Raw genomic sequence first — 17500 nt, forward strand, 5'->3', positions numbered from 1 at the left:
TTCATGATCCATGTGACTGAAGTGAAGCACATCTCCACTCACCACAAAACACCACCACCAAAAACCTGCTCCTTCTCCTTCTCAATCTCCTCCTTAAAACAAGTCAGTTGTTCATGTTGTGGCTCCGGTACGAGAGGAACTTTAAAATCTCCAGGTGCTCGATGCTGCGTCCATGTTTGTTCAACTTGTGTAAACACAGAGACGCTCGCTGCGGTTGACGTCGTCGTGTCTCCAGTGTCACATGTGGGACACTTTTGGACCGTTTAATGTTCACACTGGAGTCACACACAAGTCACATTTAACTGGAAATGTGAACGACCTCAAAAAAACATCGGATTTCACAAAAAAATCTGAATTGAGCGTTAAACCTGCAGACTGAACGGAGACTAAAGGTTCGTTCACACCAAAGCGTCAAAGTGTCCAGTTTCTATGTAAAGTCCATGTGGACGCGCGACTAGAGCCTCCTGCGTTTTTGCGGCGTGAATCTGGCGTCGACGCGGCGAGTCTTGAGTGTTTTCACGTCGACAGTCTAGACGCGCGTCCGAGGCGTCAGCGTCAAGAAGTTGAAAATGTGAACTTTTCGCGTCAGACGAGCCGCGTCGACCAATCAGGGACGAGTATCCAGAGACACAGCGACGTTATTATCAGGAAGAAAAACCCCAGAACCACAAACATGAACGGAACATAAATATATACACCACAAACACCGAGACGATCACCAGGACCAGACCAGGACTAAACCAGGACTAGACTGGGAGTAGACCGAGACTAGACCGAGATTACTGTAGACCGGGACCAAACCAGGACTAGACCAGGACTAAACAAGGACTAGACCCTGAAAAGACCAAGACTAAACCACGACTAAACCACGACTAGACCGGGACTAGACCAGGACTGATCCAGTGTCATTAGTGGAGCATAAATATAAACTCGCTCCAGTCGTCGAGTCGATTTCCTCCACTGATGTTTTATGTCATAAAAACACTAAAGTCTCTCAGTCTGGTCTGACATTGTTTCAGGAAAAATCCAGGACCGGGCTCTTGTTTCCAGGGCAACGGACGCACGTCAAGTATTTTTGTCCCGTTCGTCCACGGCGTCAAAGACACGAGCGTCGGGGCGTCTGAACTCAAATGCAAAGGCTCCAAATAGAAACGTCAAGGTGTTTTTTGACGCTTTGGTGTGAACGAACCTTAAATCCAACACAAACTGAACCACATCAGACACAAGAAACAACTGTTTTTATCACATTAGTTTATGGAAATGAGTCATGTGGTTTAAGTTTAGTTTGTGTAAAACATAAATGTGTCCTGACGACAAAACGCCGCAGACGTACGACGCCCACGATGAGCGCTTCGACCAATCAGAGCGAGAGGAGCCGTTATGAAAAACTGAAGAACTCTGAGCCAAGAAGAAGTTTATGATCTAAAAATGGGTCAAAATCGCCACAAAATCCGACATTTTTGAAAACTGTAGGTGCCCTGTCAGCCCCTGTCAGCCCCTGTCAGCCCCTGTCAGCACCTGTCAGCACCTGTCAGCAGTTGTTTGTGTTACTTTGCGCTCGGTGGGAAAAAAATGTTTCTAGGCCAGAGGGAGGAGCGAGTGTCACTATCAGTTTACTGTCAAATATTTCAAAGACGCTTTTAAAACATCGAGCAAAAAAAACCCCCAAAAAATAAATCAAAATACCAAATTAAAATAAAATTAAATAAAAATAAATAAATGTGCAATCAAATTATTTGTGTAATTGTGTAAAATCTCCATCTTTGCCTTTTTTTTATTTTTGTTCTGCATCTTTCTCAGTTTTCTTTGGTTCTGGTTCTTCTCGTTGGACGAATCAGAACCAAAAAGTCCAACGAGAAGAAGAACCAGAACCAAAGAAAACGACACCAAACAAAACTGAGAACGACACAGAACTAAAATAAAAGACGGAGATTTTACACCATTACACAAATAATCTGATTGCAAATTTATTCATTTAATTTTATTTAACTGATTTTTTTTAATTTATTTGGTATTTTGATTTATAATTTTTTGCTCGATGTTTTTGTCTTTGACTCAAATTTGACTCCAAAAGGATCTAAACTGCAGCAACTCCAGATGTTTGAACAAATCCACGATCTCACCAGCATCATGGCTCCTCCTCTCCTTCTTCTTCTTCTTCTTCTTCTTCTTCTTCTTCTTCTTCTTCTTCTTCTTCTTCTTCTTCTTCTTCTTCTTCTCGTCTCTGTCAAGTCCTTCTGGAAAAACACAAAAACTCTTCACAACATTTTAAAGTGAAAATAAAGACATTTTCAAACACTGATGGAGGCTCCAAAAAACACTTTGCTCTATGGAGATGTTGTTGCTTTGTCTTGAATATTCCGCAGTACGGCGTTAAACCTTTCTATCTCCATGGAGACCAAACCACACTCAGCTCCAGGTCAGATCTGTGGAGAGGCGACCCCCGCTCTGTTTCCGACTCAAACCTGCACCTGTGACTGAACAAATGTAAAGCGGAGCTGTTTAAAGTCACACTGCGGAACATTCCAGACAGAGCGGTGACGTCTCCATGGAAACAAGCAGGTGACAGACCCTCAACAAAAAAGTTCCACGGTGCAGCTTTACCCACAGACACAGACTCCTCTGACTGAACCACAAACCAAATGTGAACTTTTCTTTTTTGGAGTTTGTGAAAATCCAAACAAACAAAACACGACAACAGTTAAAGCTGCACTGTGGAACTTTACAGATGATGGGCCCGTCATCTGCTTGTTTCTATGGATACAAGCGTTTGATGAACCCTCCAGCAGAAAAGTTCCATAGTGCAGCTTTACAGTGTGTGCACTCACCTGCAGCAGATCTGAAGACGTGTGACGAGTCCTCGAGCGCTCGGCTTATGTACTGTACATGCTCACGCACACGTATGTGCACGCTCACACACACGTGTACACACACACACACGTGTACACACACACACACGTGTACACATACACACACACGTGTACACATACACACACATGTGTACACATACACACACACGTGTACACACGTGTACACTACACACACGTGTACACATACACACACATGTGTACACATACACACACACACATGTGTACACATACACACACACGTGTACAGTCACACACACGTGTACACATACACACACACACACGTGTACAGTCACACACATATGTGCACGCTCACACACACGTGTACACACACACACATGTACACATACACACACACATGTGTACACATACACACACACACACACGTGTACACACACACACACACGTGTACACATACACACACACATGTGTACACATACACACACACGTGTACAGTCACACACACGTGTACACATACACACACACGTGTACAGTCACACACATATGTGCACGCTCACACACACGTGTACACACACACACATGTACACATACACACACACATGTGTACACATACACACACACACACACACGTGTACACATACACACACACGTGTACACATACACACACACACGTGTACAGTCACACACATACGTGCACGCTCACACACACATGTACACACACACATGTACAGTCACACACATACGTGCACATGCATACATGCATGTGTACAGTCACACTCACGTGCACACACTTACACTCACGTGCACTCTCTCTGACGTGAGCACACACACGACCTCTGACCTATGACCTCGTTAAACAAGAGACACAACCTCAGGCTCGGAGTAACATCCTAGAAACCAGGTCAAGAACTGGGACTAAACCAGGACTAAACCAGGACTAAACCAGGACAAAACCAAGACTGGACCAGGACTGGACCAGGACTGAACCAGGACTGGACCAGGACTGGACCAGGGCAGCTGTGAGTACAGTAGTAGTTTACACTGAGTGTGAGTAAATTCTGTGTAAAGTGTCTTTAAGTGTCCAGAAAAGTGCTGCATAAAACTGATGCATCATCATTATTATTATTGTTGTTATTATTGTGTAGTACTACTAGTAGTAGTAGAAGATTCTGGTGCAGTTCCCGGTCGTGTCCAGCAGGTGTCCTCAGAGCCCCGCTCCTCTCCGCCTGCACCGCCCCGCTCCGTCCGCACGGGGGCGCTCTCCGCTCTGAGGCTCCGGGGCTGGAGGATGGCGGAGGCAGGGGGCCCGCAGTCCGCCGCTGCCCGAGCCGTGGACGAGTCCTCGGACAGTGAACCGGAGCAGGAGCCCGGATCCCCGCAGAAACTCATCCGCAAAGTGTCCACCTCCGGCCAGATCCGCAGCAAGGTACGTCCGCCGTGCCCCGGGGAAAGACGCGCCGCTCCGGGGTCCGAGGAGGCCCGAGAGCCCCCCCGGACCCTCCGCAGAACACGGGCTCTTCGGCGTTTTACTGCGGGCACCGGAGCCTCGCGTTCGCCGGGCGCTTCGGGCACGTTTAGACCGAAAATCGAGCGCTTTGTCCGGGTCCCAGAGCCGCTCACATCCGCGGAGTTTGTAACGGGCTGAGCTCAGAGACTCTGCTCCGGGGAGACCACATCCGGTGCAGCCCGGAGAGCGCCGTGAGTCCGCCTCAGTTCGGTCAATACGCGCGATCAAATGTGAGTCTAAAGTTTTTAACTCCCGAACAGAACATTAAAAAATATTAAAATTATACTTATTCTTAAATCAACAAACACAGAACGAAGCGGCGGGATGACGGAGCCGCGCATCTCCGCGTGGAGGATCTCTGGAGCAGACGTCCATTCAAACTGGAAACAGTCACTAAAAGTCAAAGAATTAAACTTTTATTTGATATAAACTATTTAAATAACGAGCTGCGAGAGCTGATGAAGTGTAAATGTGGCCCGGCCCCGTCTGGAGGAGAAATGTTAAGAGAATATGACCGTGTTTTTTAAGCTTAAAGTTTGTTTCTAAAGTAAAGAAACGCTCCGAACTCAAGTGAAGCCGCTCGCCGTTATTCTGGTCCTAATAAAAACTTTTTTCAACTTTTCCGGTTGTAACGGAGCGATTGTTTGAGACATCCACCTGTAAAATGATTAAAATCCGCCTGTAAAATGATTAAAATCCGCCTGTAAAATGATTAAAATCCGCCTGTAAACTGAGTCATTCATCCGCGTCCATCATCTGTCAAACTGATCACAACACTCACCTGGATGCTACGCGCGCTAACAACAACAACATTCTGCTACAAGTTCATCTAAAAACATATAAATCCTCCGTCCACGTGAACATTTAAGCAATAATATTAGTCAACAATAAATATTAATTATTATTGAATTAACTTATTATAAAGAAACGTGTAAATAAAAAAAAAACACGGTTAGCTTTAGGCTACGCTGACGATCGCTATGCTAACGGCCTCAAAGCCCCGGTGTTTCCTGGCGCCGCTCCCCCGGGAACAGTGACTCAGCCCCGGGCTCCGCTGACAGCCGCGGGTCGGTGGAATCTGGGCGAAAAACAAACGTGAAGCGAGTTGAACAGAGGTTTATTTTGATGATTTTGTGGAGGAATAGCGGGTGTAAATGTGTCCCGGTTTGGCTGTCGTGTTGTGGTCCTGTCTGTTTTATTTATTTATTTATTTTTTTTGTAAAGTTCTTTGTGAAGTTATTTATATCACAGTAAATCTTAGCTTCACATTAAAACCGTCCAGATGTCAGACAGTGGTTTGGTCTTTTTATCCTCCACATTTGTGTCTCGCCTCATTATTCTGTTGGACTGCAAAACAGTGTGGCCAAAATTTAAGATATAAACTACGACGGAGTATAAGGGTCAGATTAAAAAATAAACCATGCTGGCGCTATGAGAATAAAGTCGTAATTTTACAAGAATAAAGTCAAAGTTAAAATAAAGTCGTAACATTATGAGAATAAAGTTATAATATCACGAGAATAAAGTCGTAATAAACTTAAAGTCAAAGTGAAAAATGCGGAAGAAGAAGAACCTTGTTTTTCAATATAAAACCAAAAATAAGAAAATGAACAACAATTTTCTTCATTATTTGCGCCTCCGGACTGAACCAGGACTGAACCAGGACTAAACCAGGTCTAAACCAGGTCTAAACCAGGTCCAAGACCAGACCAGGACTGAGACTGGGACTGAGACCGGGACCAGACCAGGACTGAAAACGGTTTAGTCCTGGTTCAGTCCTGGTTCAGTCCCGCATCGCATTTTAAAGTCACGGAAACGCCATTTCCCATTTCCGTGATTTAAACCAGGACTAAACTGTTTTCAGTCCTGGTCTGGTCCTGGTCTCAGTCCTGGTCTTTCTGGTTTGGTTCCGGACCTGATTTAGTCCTGATTCAGTCCTGGTTCAGTCGAATGAACGAACGATACACAGATTCTTCTCCTTTACAAAATGCTCCAAATTCTCCACGAGCCGCCGATGTTCTCCTTATATTACCACTTTATTTTCACTACAACTTTATTCTCATAAAATTACGACTTTATTCTCGTAAATTTACGACTTTATTCTTGTAAAATTATTACTTTATTCTCATAATATTACGACTTTAATGTCAAAATGTTTCGACTTTATTCTAGTAGCGCCAGCATATAAATATATATATATATATATATATATATTATTTTTTTTTATCTGACCCTTATACTCCGTCGTAATAAACACTTAAATCTATCAAAAAAAATAATTCTTAAAAGTAGAGAGATGATCTGTCCATGCAGCAAGATTATTTTAGTTGACAAATTATCTGAAATTAACTACCTCTAGATGAGAATGAATCAGTGTTTGGTCTAGAAAGTAGAAAATAAATCTGTAAACAAGATGAATAAAGTGATATAAGTTTTAAACGTTGGTCAGATCAGTGTTCGTCTTTAGTCTGGGAGCAGTAAATAAACTTTGACCTGGACGACTGTGACGTCTGTGTGAAGAAGAAGAAGACATTTTGAGTTAAAACTTCACTGCTGGGCTCTGTAAAAGTCTCAGCTGGTCTGTTAGTTTCACCAGGCTGTTGTTGTGTCCTTGGGCAGTACACTTTAGAGGCTGTGTGCATGTGTGTTTTGTGTTCAGGAAAGGCTGTTTCCTGTTTGGAGCTGCGTTCTCTTGGACTCATTCAGATTATTTTTGTATCGTCACAATGTTCCAGTGTTTGAGCTCAGTTCTGCGTCACAGGGAGAGACTTCCTGTGTCTATTTAAAGCAGCGTCTGGACTGAGCCCAACTTTAAATCAGACCTGGACTTGGACTTTACACTAGAGCCCGACCGATATATCGGTTGGCCGATATTATCGGCTGATATGGGCAACTTTAGGCATATCGGCTATCGGCCGATATACTTGCTGATAGGGGCCGATATTTCACGTGGGCATGTTACACCTCGTTATAAATCTTAGACTCTCTACATTCTGTTCATTTAATCCAATTTACAGACAGATAAATGTCCTAATATGTGGCTCCACATCAGTATTTATCTACGGAGTCATTTGTGTGTGTGTGTCGTACTGTCCCTGAACACACCACAGAGTCGCGTCACTCACGTGTGTTTGTTTACACCTGCAGACACAGATCCAAACACTGACATTATTTTCTTTTTACGGACAATCGGTTTGAGTCTGGATTAAAAGGACATTTATTAGTGCAGATTTGTAATGTGGGAGGAGCCTGTGTGATGTGGGAGGAGCCTGTGTGAGCGGTGAGTGTTGGAAATATGTCGACTCTGAAGCTAGTTTTTGTCATTTGTTATGGGTTAGCTGCTGTAGCTCCGCACATAAACACACTGTTTTCTATTGGTCTGTTAAAGTGATTATATTGTTCGTATATTTGCTCCTGGACCTGCACTGATATGTAAATGAGCTGTGAACAGACGTGTGAATTATGACATTTGCGCATATAATTAATTACCGCGGCGCGCACGTATTTACAACTAAAGGCTAATAGCGCTACTTTCTTTACTAGTTATGGGTCCGTCGCCAACGAAATGACTCTTAGAACCGGCTCTTTGAAGGGAACGACGGGAGCCTGATCCTTATTGGGAGCCGTGTTTTCTCTTTCTCTCACTTTTTTTCTCTTCACGCCGCGTGATTCGTGGTTTGACAGCGGCAGCGGCTAAAAACGAAACTTTGAGAAATTTGCATGTACATAGGATTAAAAAAAAAAAACGAGCATATTTGACTGTAGTTTAGCATAAAATAAATAAGTCCCGGTTTAGTCCTTTTTCAGTCCTGGTTTAGACCTGGTTCAGTCCTGATTCAGTCCTGCTTTAGACGTGCTTTAGTCCTGCTTGCAACAAAACAATCTGAAGAGCCACTTGGGAGCCAAAAGAACCAGCAGCTTTTAGTGAGCCGAGCCAAAAGAGCCGGTTCTCTAAAAAGAACTGGAATAAACATCACTAGTGTCTAGAATGTGATGCAAAAATACCATTAGTCCAACTGTCTGTAAATATGAAGTAAAGAGGCAGAAGAACAATAAATGTTTCCTAAATAAACCCAGTTTAAAATCCACCAGAGCCAAACCTAAGTTTTTTAAACAATTCAACATTTACAGTGAATTTTTACATCACTAAATATATCGGCGATTATATCGGCAGCTCCAACTTCCATTATATCGGTTTCATATCGGCCACAGCAAAATCCATATCGGTCGGGCTCTAGTTTACACAACTTTGAAACATCTGCTCGTCGGTTCTTCTCTCTGACCCTCTGAAGTTCTGTTTGGACTGATTCGTACACACTGTGTGACGTACACACTGTGTGACGTACACACTGTGTGACGTACACACTGTGTGACGTACACACTGTGTGACGTACACACTGTGTGACGTACACACTGTGTGACGTACACACTGTGTGACGTACACACTGTGAGTGTGAAGTGCAGCAGGAGGAGGGACCTCAGCCTGGGTCAGACCTGGTTTAGACCTGGTTTAGTCCTGGTGTAGTCCTGGTTTAGTCCTGGTTTAGTCCTGGTGTAGACCTGGTTTAGACCTGGTGTAGACCTGGTTTAGTCCTGGTTTAGACCTGGTTTAGTCCTGGTGTAGTCCTGGTGTAGACCTGGTGTAGTCCTGGTGTAGTCCTGGTTTAGTCCTGGTGTAGTCCTGGTCCTGTAGTCCTGGTTTAGTCCTGGTGTAGTCCTGGTTGTAGACCTGGTTTAGTCCTGGTTTAGACCTGGTTTAGTCCTGGTGTAGTCCTGGTTTAGACCTGGTTTAGTCCTGGTTTAGACCTGGTTTAGTCCTGGTTTAGTCCTGGTTTAGTCCTGGTTTAGTCCTGGTTTTAGACCTGGTTTAGTCCTGGTTTAGTCCTGGTTTAGTCCTGGTTTAGTCCTGGTTTAGACCTGGTTTAGTCCTGGTTTAGTCCTGGTTTTAGACCTGGTTTAGTCCTGGTTTAGACCTGGTTTTGTCCTGGTTTAGTCCTGGTTTAGACCTGGTTTAGTCCTGGTTTAGACCTGGTTTTGTCCTGGTTTAGTCCTGGTTTAGTCCTGGTTTTAGTCCTGGTTTAGTCCTGGTTTAGTCCTGGTTTAGTCCTGGTTTAGTCCTGGTTTAGTCCTGGTTTTCTATCACTGAAGTCGTTGTTCTTCTTTCTTTATGAAGCCGTTTCAATATTGAGATTTTAAATGTCACAATTAGAACAGAAAACACACAACAATCATCACATTAAAAACTTTTGAAAGTTTGTTTATTTTCAGTTTTTACTTTATTGTCTTATTCCAAACCTGCGTTAGGGACTAAACCAGGACTAAACCAGGACTAAACCAGGACTACACCAGGTCTAAACCAGGACTACACCAGGTCTAAACCAGGACTAAACCAGGACTACACCAGGTCTAAACCAGGACTATACCAGGTCTAAACCAGGACTAAACCAGGACTACACCAGGTCTAAACCAGGTCTAAACCAGGACTAAACCAGGACTACACCAGGTCTAAACCAGGACTAAACCAGGACTACACCAGGTCTAAACCAGGTCTAAACCAGGTCCAAACCAGGTCTAAACCAGGACTATACCAGGTCTAAACCAGGTCTAAACCAGGTCTAAACCAGGACTACACCAGGTCTACACCAGGACTAAACCAGGTCTAAACCAGGACTAAACCAGGTCTAAACCAGGACTAAACCAGGTCCAAACCAGGTCTAGAGTCCAGGTCTAGAGTCCAGGTCTAGAGTCCAGGTCTAGAGTCCTAGAGTCCAGGTCTAGAGTCCAGGGCTAGAGTCCAGGTCTAGAGTCCAGGGCTAGAGTCCAGGTCTAGAGTCCAGGTCCAGTAGAACTCTGTAAGCTCATTGTTCCAGGAGCCTGAGGTCATGTTATGAATTTGTTCAAAAATAGTGTGAGTCTGAGTGTTGGAGGAGGTCAGCTGATCCTCGTCTCTGTGTCTTTAGACGGTTCTGAAGGAGGGGACGCTCCTCAAACAGACCAACTCGTTCCAGCGCTGGAAGAGAAGATACTTCAAACTGAGAGGACGCACCCTGTACTACGCCCAGACGGCCAAGGTACACACACCGGACCCCACAGAACCAGACCCCACAGAACCAGACCCCACAGAACCAGACCCCACAGAACCAGACCCCACAGAACCAGACCCCACAGAACCAGACCCCACAGAACCAGACCCCACAGAACCAGACCCACAAAACCAGTCCCGACAGATCCAGACCCCACAGAACCAGACCCCACAGATCCAGACCCCACAGAACCAGACCCCACAGAACCAGACCCCACAGAACCAGACCCCACAGAACCAGACCCCACAGAACCAGACCCCACAGAACCAGACCCCACAGATCCAGACCCCACAGAACCAGACCCCACAAAACCAGTCCCGACAGATCCAGACCCCACAGAACCAGACCCCACAGATCCAGACCCCACAGAACCAGACCCCACAGAACCAGACCCCACAGAACCAGACCCCACAGAACCAGACCCCACAGAACCAGACCCACAGACCAGACCCCACAGAACCAGACCCCACAGAACCAGACCCACAGACCAGACCCACAGAACCAGACCCGACAGAACCAGACCCCACAGATCCAGACCCCACAGAACCAGACCCACAGATCCAGACCCCCCCACAGAACCAGACCCCGCAGAACCAGACCCCACAGAACCAGACCCCCAGACCAGACCCACAGATCCAGACCCCACAGAACCAGACCCCACAGAACCAGACCCCACAGAACCAGACCCCACAGATCCAGACCCCGCAGACCAGACCCCGCAGAACCAGACCCGACAGATCCAGACCCGACAGATCCAGACCCGACAGATCCAGACCCCACAGATCCAGACCCCCAGACCCACAGAGACCAGAACCAGACCAGAACCAGACCCCCAGAACCAGACCCCAGAAACCAGACCCCAGAACCAGACCCCACAGATCCCAGACCCCACAGATCCAGACCCCACAGAACCAGACCCCGCAGAACCAGACCCGACAGATCCAGACCCGACAGACCAGACCGACAGATCCAGACACAGAACCAGACCCACAGAACCAGACCCCACAGAACCAGACCCCACAGAAACCAGACCCCACAGAACCCCCAGAACCCCACAGAACCAGACCCGAAAGAACCAGACCCCGCAGAACCAGACCCCGCAGAACCAGACCCCACAGAACCAGACCCCACAGACCAGACCCCCAGAACCAGACCCCGCAGAACCAGACCCGCAGATCCAGACCCCGCAGATCCAGACCCCAGAAACCAGACCCAGATCCAGACCCGACAGATCCAGACCCGACAGATCCAGACCCCGACAGAACCAGACCCCACAGATCCAGACCCCACAGATCCAGACCCCACAGATCCAGACCCCACAGATCCAGACCCCACAGAACCAGACCCCACAGAACCAGACCCCACAGATCCAGACCCCACAGATCCAGACCCCACAGATCCAGACCCCACAGAACCAGACCCCGCAGAACCAGACCCCGCAGAACCAGACCCCACAGAACCAGACCAGACAGACCCACAGATCCAGACCCCACAGAACCAGACCCGAAAGAACCAGACCCCACAGATCCAGACCCCACAGAACCAGACCCACAGAACCAGACCCCACAGATCCAGACCCCACAGAACCAGACCCCACAGAACCAGACCCCCAGACCAGACAGAACCAGACCCCCAGACCCCCAGAACCAGACCCCACAGATCCAGACCCCCAGAACCACCAGAACCAGACCCACAGATCCAGACCCCACAGAACCAGACCCCCAGAACCAGACCCACAGAACCAGACCCCACAGATCCAGACCCACAAACCACCCGACAGATCCAGACCCGACAGATCCAGACCCCATCCAGACCCCACAGAACCAGACCCCACAGAACCAGACCCCACAGAACCAGACCCCACAGAACCAGACCCAGTCCCTCACGTTCTCACTTTGTTCCTCATCACAATCCCGTCTGAAAACACAAACACAAAAACTACGTCAGGCATTTGTGCTGGAGACAGTTTAGTTTGTGCTGTTTTAGTTTTGGAGATATTAAAGATTCTTTTACAGGTCAGATTTGGGTCACAAAAGGAAACTTCAAAATTCTCAAAAAAGACACAAAACTGTGTCAGTCGTTTGAGGTGTAAAGTTCAGTTTGTGTGATTTTGGTTCTTAAGATAATCTCAGTTTTATTTTGGGCCGATGACTCAAAACAGCAGAACATTAAACCAAACATTTGTATTTGGTTTGTTCTGTTTTGTGTGTGATTGTTTTAATTTGTGTGAGTTTATTTCTAAAATTATTCATGATTATTTTTGTGTAAATTATATTTTGGTCATTTCCGCTCTGCTGACGACAGCGACTTTAACAAAACTCCACAAAACTAGAAGAGAAACGACCCGAGTCTGTGTAAAAGTCTGTGTGATTATAGAAAATATGAATCAAAAAGAAACGACTAAAGACTGAAACAGACTTTTCCACAGACTCGTTTCTCTTCACAAAAACAACACTAACGTTTGGTTTAATTTTCTGCTGTTTTGAGGCTGTTTCACTTTTTGAATCATCGACCCAAAATAAAACTGAGAAAATTTGAAGAACCAGAATCATACAAACTTACGGACTCCGAGAGGGTCACAACAAACGCAAACGCCACGACAAATACAAATGCCACAACACAACAAAAAGTCACAACAAACCAAAAAAAAGTCACAACACCCCCCAAAAAAAAAGCCACAACAAACAAAAAAAACCCACAACGGAAATTACCGTGGGACTCTATTTTAATGCAAACGCCGCAACAAATACAAACGCCACAACACATTAAAAAGCCACAACACATTAAAAAGCCACAACAGAAGTGACCGCGGGACTCTATTTTAATGCAAATGCCGCTACACAAACGCAAATGCCACAACACATTAAAAAGCCACAACACAAAAAAAAAAACACACCAAAAAAAAAAGCCACAACAAACAAACAAAAAACCACAATGGAAATGACCGTGGGACTCTATTTTAATGCAAACGCAGCAACAAATTCAAATGCCACAACACAAACCCAAATACCACAACACAATAAAAAGCCACAACGGAAGTGACCGCGGGACTCTATTTTCACGTTGTAGTTTTTCTTCTTCACTTGCCGCTTGATCAGTCCGTTGGAAAATAGAGTCCCGCGGTCACTTCTGTTGTGGCTTTTTTGTGTGTTGTGGCTTTTTTTTTTTGGTGTGTATTGTGGCTTATTTTGTGTGTTGTGGCTTTTGTTTGGTTTGTTGTGGCTGTGTTTTGGTTTGTTGTGGTTTTCTTGTGTGTTGTGGCTTTTTTGGTTTGTTGTGGCTTTTTTGGTTGTGGCTTTTTTGGTGTGTTGTGGCTTTTTGGTGTGTTATGGCTTTTTTGTTATGGCTTTTTTGGTGTGTTGTGGCTTTTTGGTGTGTTATGGCTTTTTTTGTTATGGCTTTTTTGGTGTGTGTGGCTTTTTTGGTGTGTTGTGGCTTTTTTTTGTTTGTTGTGGCTTTGTTTTTGTTTGTTGTGGCTCTTTTGGTGTGTTGTGGCTTTTTTTGTGTGTTGTGGCTTTTTGTTGTGTTGTGGCATTTGTATTTGTTGCGGCGTTTGCGTTTGTTGTGGCCCCTCTCGGCTTCCGTACAAACTGAACTTTTTACCGCACAAACGACAGACAGTTTTTGTGTGGTTGTGCGTTTGACGGAGGCGACTTCACACAGGTCTCAGTGTGCTGGGACAGTGCTTTGAAGGGGGAGCGACTTGGCACAGAGAGTAAAGGGAGGAAAGAAACTTATAGAACATATGAACCAGTTTTTTGGCCGTAAATAACATTTTAAAAACAATAAAAGGAACATGGAGATAAAAATACCTCCTCTTTAATACCCCACAGAGTCACATACTCCTCTTTAATACCCCACAGAGTCACATACTCCTCTTTAATACCCCACAGAGTCACATACTCCTCTTTAATACCCCACAGAGTCACATACTCCTCTTTAACACCCCACAGAGTCACATACTCCTCTTTAATACCCCACAGAGTCACATACTCCTCTTTAATACCCCACAGAGTCACGTCTTGTTTCTTTTGTTTCAGTCGATCATTTTTGACGAGGTGGATTTGACCGACGCCAGTGTCGCCGAGTCCAGCACCAAGAACATCAACAGCAGCTTCACCGTGAGTCCTAGACCAGGACTAGACCAGGACTGAACCAGGACTGGACCAGGACTGAACCAGGACTAGACCAGGACTGAACCAGGACTAGACCAGGACTAGACCCGGTCTAACTCCTCGTGTTTCTCTGTGTGATCACGGCGTCTGTTTCGTTTCTTTAAATGTTTTTAAATGTTTTTTTTGTAAAAGTGCCGTTTGTTCTTGAGCGTCTCGTGGTCGCCGTGACGACAGAGCCTCTTTGTCCTCTCTGTTTACAAACTCTGGGTTTAAAGCTGCATTATGTAACTTTCCTGGAGGGGGCCCTGTGTTTGGCTGTGTGGAGATGACTCTGCAAAATCTGAAATGTCCCACAGTCTGGCATTAAAATTAAAAACCTGCATTCAGTGTTTCAACATGTGTATGTGTGTGTTTACACGTGTGTGTGTTCATTCTCGTGTGTGTATGTGTGTGTGTGTTCATTCTCGTGTGTGTATGTGTGTGTGTGTTCATTCTCGTGTGTGTATGTGTGTGTGTGTTCATTCTCGTGTGTGAGTGTGTGTGTTTACTCGTGTGTGTGTGTGTGTGTTCAGGTGATCACTCCGTGCAGGCGTCTGATTCTTTGCGCCGACAGCAGGAAGGAGATGGAGGAGTGGATCACAGCTCTGCGCAGCGTCCAGAACCGAGACAACTACGAGGTACTGACACTGTGTGTGTGTGTGTGTGTCTGTGTGTGTGTGTCTGTGTGTGTGTCTGTGTGTGTCTGTCTGTGTCTGTGTGTGTGTGTGTGTGTCTGTCTGTGTGTGTGTGTGTGTGTGTGTGTGTGTCTGTGTGTGTGTGTGTGTGTGTGTGTGTGTGTGTGTCTGTGTGTGTGTGTGTGTGTGTGTGTGTGTGTGTGTGTGTGTCTGTGTGTGTCTGTGTGTGTGTGTGTGTGTGTGTGTGTGTGAGACCCAGAATTTACACCAGGAGTGTTGGTGACATGTAACATGGGCAGAGCTGCACACACATGTACTTTTAAAATCTTCAATTTACACCAGAGACACAGATCTGCTCCTGTGTTCACACGATTAAACTCTAAACTCTGTGTATTCACATGATTAAACTCTAAACTGTGTGTGTTCTCGAGGTTAAACTCTAAACTGTGTGTGTTCTCATGGTTAAACTCTAAACTGTGTGTGTTCTCGAGGTTAAACTCTAAACTGTGTGTGTTCTCGTGGTTAAACTCTAAACTGTGTGTGTTCTCGTGGTTAAACTCTAACCTGTGTGTGTTCTCGTGGTTAAACTCTAACCTGTGTATTCTCGTGGTTAAACTGTAACCTGTGTGTGTTCTCGTGGTTAAACTCTAACCTGTGTATTCTCGTGGTTAAACTCTAACCTGTGTGTGTTCTCGAGGTTAAACTCTAACCTGTGTGTGTTCTCGAGGTTAAACTCTAACCTGTGTGTGTTCTCGAGGTTAAACTCTAACCTGTGTGTGTTCTCGAGGCGTCTCAGCTGAGCGTAGATCTCTTCAGTGGGATGCATAACTGGTTCGCTTGTTCTCACGCTCGTCCGACCTACTGCAACGTCTGTAGAGAAGCTCTGTCCGGAGTCACGTCCCACGGCCTCTCCTGCGAAGGTACTACTACTACTACTACTACTACTACTACTACTACTACTACTACTACTACTACCACCACGTCCCACAGCCTCTCTTGCGAAGGTACTACTACTACTACTACTACTACTACTACTACTACTACTACTACCACCACATCCCACGGCCTCTCCTGCGAAGGTACAAGTACTACTACTACTACTACTACTACTACTACTACTACTACTACCACCACGTCTCATGGCCGCTCCTGCGAAGGTACAAATACTACAAATACTACTACTACTACAAATACTAAAAATACTACTGCCACTACTACTACAAATACCACAAATACTACTACCACCACGTCCCACGGCCTCTCCTCTGAAGGTACAAATACTACAAATACTACTACTACTACAAATACTACTACAAATACTAAAAATACTACTGCCACCACGTCCCTCTCATGTCAAGATATCAGTACTGCAGCCACTACAAGTATTACTCCACAGTACTCCATAGTACACGTGTATAATACTGTAGTACTCCACACTACTCCATAGTACACGTGTATAATACTGTAGTACTCCACACTACTCCATAGTACACGTGTATAATACTGTAGTACTCCACACTACTCCATAGTACACGTGTATAATACTGTAGTACTCCACACTACTCACTGTAGTACTCGTATAATACTGTAGTACTCCACACTACTCCATAGTACACGTGTATAATACTGTAGTACTCCACACTACTCCATAGTGCACGTGTATAATACTGTAGTACTCCACACTACTCCATAGTACACGTGTATAATACTGTAGTACTGTACTGACCTATGTGTGGGCAAAACACTGCCCCCTTGTGTTTGTCGTGTGTCAGGGTCAGTGTGATGTGTGCTTCAGGTCAGGGTGATGTGTGCTTCAGGTCAGTGTGATGTGTGCTTCAGGTCAGGGTGATGTGTGCTTCAGGTCAGGGTGATGTGTGCTTCAGGTCAGGGTCAGTGTGGATCATTTATTTGTGTTCTAATTGTTTATATGTCCCTGTCTGTCGGCTCCTGTCGGCTCCTGTCGGCTCCTGTCTTGTGGGGACAGTGTGTAAGTTTAAAGCTCACAAACGCTGCGCCGTCAGAGCCACAAACAACTGCAAATGGACGACTCTGGCATCAGTGGGAAAAGACATAATCGAAGACGAGGACGGGGTAAGAAACAACTCTGTGTGTGTGTGTGTGTGTCTCTCTGTGTCTGTGTGTGTGTGTGTGTGTGTGTGTGTCTGTGTGTGTGTGTGTATCTGTGTGTCTGTGTCTATGTGTGTGTCTCTGTGTGTGTGTGTCTGTGTCTGTGTGTGATTCTCATGTTCTCGTGCAGGTGTGTGTAGGGTTCTTCATGTTCTCGTGTGTGTTT

At 45.6% G+C, this 17500-nt stretch overlaps 2 protein-coding genes across 7 annotated transcripts in view; one reads left to right on the forward strand and one right to left on the reverse strand.

Annotated features, from left to right (window-relative positions):
- LOC129412596 (ankyrin repeat domain-containing protein 2-like) overlaps window positions 1–2637 on the reverse strand; it is a 23857-nt gene extending 21220 nt beyond the window's left edge. For both annotated transcript variants that reach the window (XM_055166627.1, XM_055166626.1), the window contains exon 1: window positions 2124–2637. In XM_055166627.1, the coding sequence (XP_055022602.1) occupies window positions 2124–2132 (9 nt within the window). In that variant the 5' untranslated portion in view covers window positions 2133–2637. The remainder of the gene's footprint in view (window positions 1–2123) is intronic.
- A 1438-nt stretch (window positions 2638–4075) lies between these two features.
- LOC110172162 (diacylglycerol kinase delta-like) overlaps window positions 4076–17500 on the forward strand; it is a 51706-nt gene continuing 38281 nt past the window's right edge. For 3 of the 5 annotated variants that reach the window (XM_055166583.1, XM_055166582.1, XM_055166585.1), the window contains exons 1-6: window positions 4089–4254; window positions 10296–10406; window positions 14459–14539; window positions 15106–15210; window positions 15995–16127; window positions 17192–17298. In XM_055166583.1, coding sequence (XP_055022558.1) covers window positions 4117–4254; window positions 10296–10406; window positions 14459–14539; window positions 15106–15210; window positions 15995–16127; window positions 17192–17298 — 675 coding nt within the window. In that variant the 5' untranslated portion in view covers window positions 4089–4116. Of the gene's footprint in view, window positions 4255–10295; window positions 10407–14458; window positions 14540–15105; window positions 15211–15994; window positions 16128–16190; window positions 16287–17191; window positions 17299–17500 lie in introns of those variants that run through there. The other 2 variants (XM_055166584.1, XM_055166586.1) reach the window with 2 other exon arrangements.

The sequence above is a fragment of the Boleophthalmus pectinirostris genome, unplaced genomic scaffold (assembly GCF_026225935.1).
Source record: "Boleophthalmus pectinirostris isolate CB_2022bp ecotype Guang Dong unplaced genomic scaffold, ASM2622593v1 HiC_scaffold_9, whole genome shotgun sequence".
Classification (NCBI taxonomy): domain Eukaryota; kingdom Metazoa; phylum Chordata; class Actinopteri; order Gobiiformes; family Gobiidae; genus Boleophthalmus; species Boleophthalmus pectinirostris.